The 5,633-nt window shown below is 56.1% G+C and overlaps 1 protein-coding gene across 1 annotated transcript; it reads right to left on the bottom strand.

Moving 5' to 3' along the window:
- Window positions 1-3,038: 3,038 nt before the first annotated feature.
- On the bottom strand, window positions 3,039-4,572 carry LOC104471668 (adenosine receptor A3-like). Its single transcript, XM_010087084.1, has 2 exons — window positions 4,229-4,572; window positions 3,039-3,660 (listed from the first exon to the last, which is right to left on the bottom strand). Exons 1-2 carry the CDS (start codon window positions 4,570-4,572, stop codon window positions 3,039-3,041), a joined length of 966 nt encoding a protein of 321 aa, XP_010085386.1.
- Window positions 4,573-5,633: the final 1,061 nt, after the last annotated feature.

Raw genomic sequence — 5,633 nt, 5'->3', positions numbered from 1 at the left:
TCGCACTACGACATCCCTGGACTCCGCTGCGGGAGCCGCCCCGGCACAGCCCGACCATCCCCGGGCTCCTCCTCGAGCCGCCAGCTCCGCAGAGCTCTGCAGCCACGCTGCGTCAGCTGAACAACATGGTCTAAAAATACACCTTCGAACCCTCCTCTGAACCAAAGCCGTAACTCGCTGCCTCACAAACTTACTCCAGCTGCAGCCCGCTCGCAGGTGGGCAGGTTTGTGCAGCAGCAGATGCATGGCTGAGGTTCTCCCGGGCTGCGAGTGCTCCAGGGGTGTCCCAGCTCCAGAGCCCAGCCTGTGCCCACACCCTGGGCAGGGGACGGGAGAGCGGCTGGGTGCCATGCAGCTGGGCTGGGAGTAAATGTCAGTGGGGAACAAAGAGGGGTCTGGTCCTTTGCTCCACCTCGGGCTGGGTCGCTGCAGCATTCTGGACGCAGGTCTGAGCTCCAGCCGGGAGCTCTCAGCCGCACCACGGCTGCGGGGAAGGATGGAGCCACCCGGGGTGACCGGAGAGGGCTGGGGGCCGGCGGGCGCTGGAGGTCCCAGTGACAGCTGGGAACCCAGGGGCTGATGGAGACCACATCATCCTCAGCATCACCCTCCCACTGTGCGGAGCAGACTGCTGAGATGTCCAACAGACTCACGGCCTTTGCTTGATGGCTGATGCCCACCCGATACCATGGAGAAATGGAAAAATGAATCCTGGACCCTGGCACAGCCCAGCCCGATCCTTCTTACCCACAGTCCCTCCTGCTGCCAGCCTGCACAGGGCAGCCTGCTTCACATCACAACTGGTTTTATGAAAAAATATTACTGTGTGCGGCAGCAAAGACATGCAAATACTCCAACCACCCGGACACAACTAGCAGCAGGATTATACATCATGCAGCACACAGTTATCCCTGTACACATTGCAGACACACAGCATGGCATCAGCAGAGACCAGCAGAGGGTTGTTAGCACCGCTGTGCAGAGCTCTGCTGCCGGAGCTCAGCCGTGTGCTTCCCTGAGCCTCAGCAGGAGCACAACACGCTGATGGGAGAGCAGCTTGTTAGAGAAGTAAAGGATGGATCCCTTGGCCGGGACCTGGGGTCGATGCCTGTACGTAACCAGGGAGAGGGGAGGGCAGAGCTGCTTCCACACCAAACCCCTCCCTGATCCCACGCTCCGGCTCCATTTGGCTCCTCTGCACAGGGAGTGTTTAATCACTTTGCAAGCCGTAAAAACCTCCAGCCCAGTGCTTCCTGGCACTGAGGCTGAAGGAGGGCAGTGGGAGAGGAGCTGCATGCCCACGGAAGGAGGATGCGGGGAGGGATGCAGCACCCGCAGCACCCCGGGATGTCCCCAGGCTGGAGGCAAAGCCACGCTGGTGCAGGGCACAGACAGCAGAAGGGCACGGGCTTGTCCTGCGCTGGTGACAGAGGAGCGACAGCAGCCCAGCAACCTGGTTCTTTCATATTTAGGGCAGGAAACAGATGTTGCCTGGCAGAGGAAACATCTGAAGAAAATAAGTGCACCTTGTGCCTTCCCCGGCAGGAACCCGCGGGAACAGGGGGTGCCGGGCGGAAGCACCCCGGTCCAGCCCCGTGCGGGGCAGGTGCATCAGCGGGGATGGGGGCTCAAAGGGCTTTTTTTTTTTCTTTTCCTTCGGGACTTTTATTTCTCCCTAGAAGCATGGGGAGCTGGGGCAATGAAAGCACCAATTAGTTGTGTACCTGTTGGGAAGGCGACGGTCCCCTCCACGCGGTGACGGCTGCAGCAGCCCCTGCGAGACCTGACCTGAGGGTCACGAAATGAGATGATGTAGCATCTCTCACCTCACCTCCAGCCCAGGAAGCGTGGGCTGGGTGTATGCGCAGGCGAGGCGCGAAGCAAAACCCATTCCCTCTGCTCGCAGCAGGTTTCCAGCCCTGAGTCCCACACCTACGCAGGCGCTCCGACACGGGTTTGCTGAGAACAGGCGCTTTTCTGAGCACAGCTCCCATCCACAGCTGCTGAAAAGGACAAAAAGAAACCCAAGCGCCTGTGCCCTGGTAGGACCAGCAGCATCATGGGCATCTTTTAGACACTGTCCCCAGGGGGGAGCACCTGCTATGGGAAGATCTAATGCTCTTAAACTTTATGGGCTGGTGCAAACAAACCCATCCACAAAGGCTGTTCATTTTCCTTCCGTTTCCTTCTGTTCCAAAGCACCTTTCTGCAAGCGGGTGCTGCTGCCCCACTGAGCCGGGTCAGAGCATTTTCTGACCGTGAAGCACCCTCCTGCCAGCAGCTGCCCTCGGAGCACCCCCCTGGCCGGGGTCCCCCTGCCTGCATTTCGCTGTGCTGCTCTCTATGCAACCAGCGAGCTGGCAGCCAGCATCCGCCTTCTCGTCCCGTCCTATAGTACCTCGGCGTTTATAGAGACAGTTGTTCTCTGGCAACACGCCAGAGCATTTCTTTGTAGCTCCACCAACTTGAGAAAGGGTTTCCTTAAATAGAGCTGAAAAGACAAAGCAAATACTCTTAAAGGAAGAGCCGTTAGCTGGGGCAAAACTAGTGCCAAAGGCTAACGTCAGCTCTCCTGTCAACCTGCTGGAGCCCACCGCGCTGGTGGGCTGCACATCGAGCCCCGCGCAGCGTTGCATGGTCTGAGCTGCTGCAGAGAAATACTCGGGATAGCCCAAGAGAGAGGGTCAGCGGTGGGCAATGGGCACCCCGGGAAGGCGAGGAAGAGCTCGCATCTTGTCAGGGCACCAACTGGGTCCCAGACCCCCAGGGAACTGCTGCCGCCTCTGTTCCAAACATCTCACCCCTTCTGCCTCGGAAATGCAAAGGAGTTTGTTTCGGGAGTTAGCTGGGAACCTGGGACTGGTGTTGCACTGCCCAGAGCTTCATGAGCTGGACAGAGAGACATACACACAACAGTTGCTCCAGAATGCATGATCTGAGCAGTGTGTCTGGGTGTCTGTGCCATTTGCACCCCATTCTGTTGCTCGTTTGCTGTTTTCAATGTACCCAGCCCAGACAAACTGAGCACCAGGCACAGCTCAGCTGGTGCTGGCTCCCGGCTGCTCCGCTGTGGGCTCTGCCCTGGAGATAACCGACTCGGGCTTCTGGAGCAGGATGTAAGTCCTCAGAATGAAAGCGTACGTTTCTTTGAACTTCTGTATTTTGAAGGCATAGACGACGGGGTTCATGGCGGAGTTGGCGTGGGACAGCAGGATGCCCAGGTACATCAGGGGCTCGGGGATGGTGCAGGAGGGGCAGAAGTACGAGATGCAGTTCAGGATGCCCAGGGGCAGCCAAGACACTGCGAACAAGAGGAGGATGAGGGCCAGGTATTTGGCCATTTTGTATTCCTTCCCACAAACGGTTCCTCCTTCTCCTGGGGGACTTGCTGAGCTTGGGCTGAGTTTTATCCACATGACGTAGAAAATCTCAGCGTAGAGGGCACACATGATGAGCAAGGGAAGAAGGATCCAGGTGAAGAAGCTGAAGTACACCACGTAGTCCATCCTCATCACAGCCAAGTAGCGACACTCGATGTAGCTGGAGCTGCCCGTGTACTGGTTCCACCCCAGCATAGGAACCAGCCCCACCAGCACAGACACGAGCCAGCAGAGCCCCAGAATCACACAAATCCTTTTCTTCGTGACGGCTGCCCTGTACCTGGTGGACAGGAAGCACTAGCCATGTTAGATGCGATTCTTCAGAAAAAAGAGCTACAATATTCAGGAACGTGGGCTTTTAAGCTCTCATTTCTGGTTTGCCCAATTCAGAGTTCTGTGCAGTTGGTCCTTAGCAACTTCTGATATTTAAACTGTATTTTGAAACTACAGAGGAACCTCCAAAAAGCCACTGATCCCTTTTAAATGGGAACCCACAGACTCAGAGTCAAACCCTTTCCTCAGAAATACGGGTTCATTTTGACTCGCATCAGTAGTGCGGTTTTCCCCTGGGAGAAACCAAAGACCACCCCCTTACCCAGCCTTCAAACATCCACATTTAGGAGCCACCCTTCCCTGACCCTGTAGCTCAGGATTTCCAGGCATTGCTGAATTTCCAGGAGCGCCCAGGCTGCTGGTGCTCCCTTGCCCACACTTTGGGAACCTCTGCCTCTCAGAGAACCAGCGATGCCCAGGGAGCCTGGTGATGCTGCAAATAAGGGAGACAGAAAATATAACAGAGAGGAGAAACGGGGAAGAGATGATGAGAAGGGACCTTCACCCAGCCTCACCTGGTCGGCAGCTTCACTCGCAGGTACCTGTCGACTGCGATGGCCAGGAGAGACAGGATCGAGGCGTGAGAGAAGATCATCATCAGGCAGCACACGAACAGGCAGGAGTAGAAATGGATGACGACTCCCAGGCTCACCAGGACAGCCAGCGGCGTGACGAGGATCCCCACGGCAATGTCAGTGAGTGCCAGGGAAACGATGTAAAAGAAGGTGTTCTTCTGAAGAGCCGGGTTCAGCTTCACTGCCCAGATCACCAAGGCATTGCCCACCACTGCAGATATCCCAACACCAGACTCCATCACGATATAGAGCACACCCAGGCTGCCTGCTGACATTGTGGACATCTGAGGCCGTTTACATCCAAAATTAAGAAATGCTGCACTGAGCTCTTTCTTTTTTTTTTTTTTTCTCCTCCAACAGCCAGGTCAGAAGCTCCTCCCTGATCTGCCTTAAGTTCAGCCCCTCATTCATAATCCTGCACGCTTCCTGATTGCACACACAGCTCACTCTATAAAGTCGAACAGAGCAAATTGTCCATGAAGGTCCATTTAGCAGATCTTCTATAACAAACCCCCAAACATCTTTCTTTCTGTCTCCTTGGGGTTTCTCATTAGAATCATTTCAATACATTGAAGCGTGCTTTTGTAGAAGAGTCAACGTTACATAGCAGCAGCATCACACTATGAGCAAACCACAGGAGCTACCTGCTGGATGTGGTCACTCTGTGAGTCTATTTTAGTCCCAGAGGCATGATCTCCCCCCCAGCAGGGTGCTCTGCACAGGGTGAATTAGCCAATGCACAGCTATACATCGCTGCAGCTACACTGCTCCATCTCTGAGCGCCTCTAAAGCCTGCTCAGGCTGTATGACCCGCAGTGTGGCTGCAGCATCAGAGAAAACAGGGACGAGGGACCGTGAGGGATCTAGTCCATTCCCTTGCCACAGAAGAAGGGGTGGAGAGGGCAAACGTGAAGAGACCGGGCTGGATTTTGGGTGAGCAAAAGGCAGATGGAGGGAGAAATGTTTTCTTTTGGCTCAGGTACACAAGGTGCTCCCTGAGGTCCCATGCAGCACCCAGTTCTTGTTCTGGGGAGCTGTGGTTCCAGCAGGCACAGGGCAGCAGAGGAGTGGGGGGGGGCCCTGTTAAAGCCCCCGCAACTCAGCTTTGCAGTAGCTGTCTCTACGAGAGGCATCTGTCTGCAGCTGCAGGAGGAGATGGCAGAAAAAGGAAGCTGGCAGCTGAGGTCGGGACAGGAGATGCGCAGCGAGCGCAGGAAGTGGGCAGCGCTCTTGCCCAAGCACGGCCAGCAGCCAGGACACCGACACCGTCCACGGCTGCCCAGAGCTGCAGAGTGCCAGCTGCCCGCTCCTGACCAGGTAGTGCCCAGAGAAGGAACTCCTTCAG

The sequence above is a fragment of the Pterocles gutturalis genome, unplaced genomic scaffold, assembly GCF_000699245.1.
Source record: "Pterocles gutturalis isolate BGI_N339 unplaced genomic scaffold, ASM69924v1 scaffold11541, whole genome shotgun sequence".
Lineage (NCBI taxonomy): Eukaryota > Metazoa > Chordata > Aves > Pterocliformes > Pteroclidae > Pterocles > Pterocles gutturalis.
Note: the sequence above shows the minus strand (reverse complement) of the source record. Positions and strands in the feature narration are given on the sequence as shown.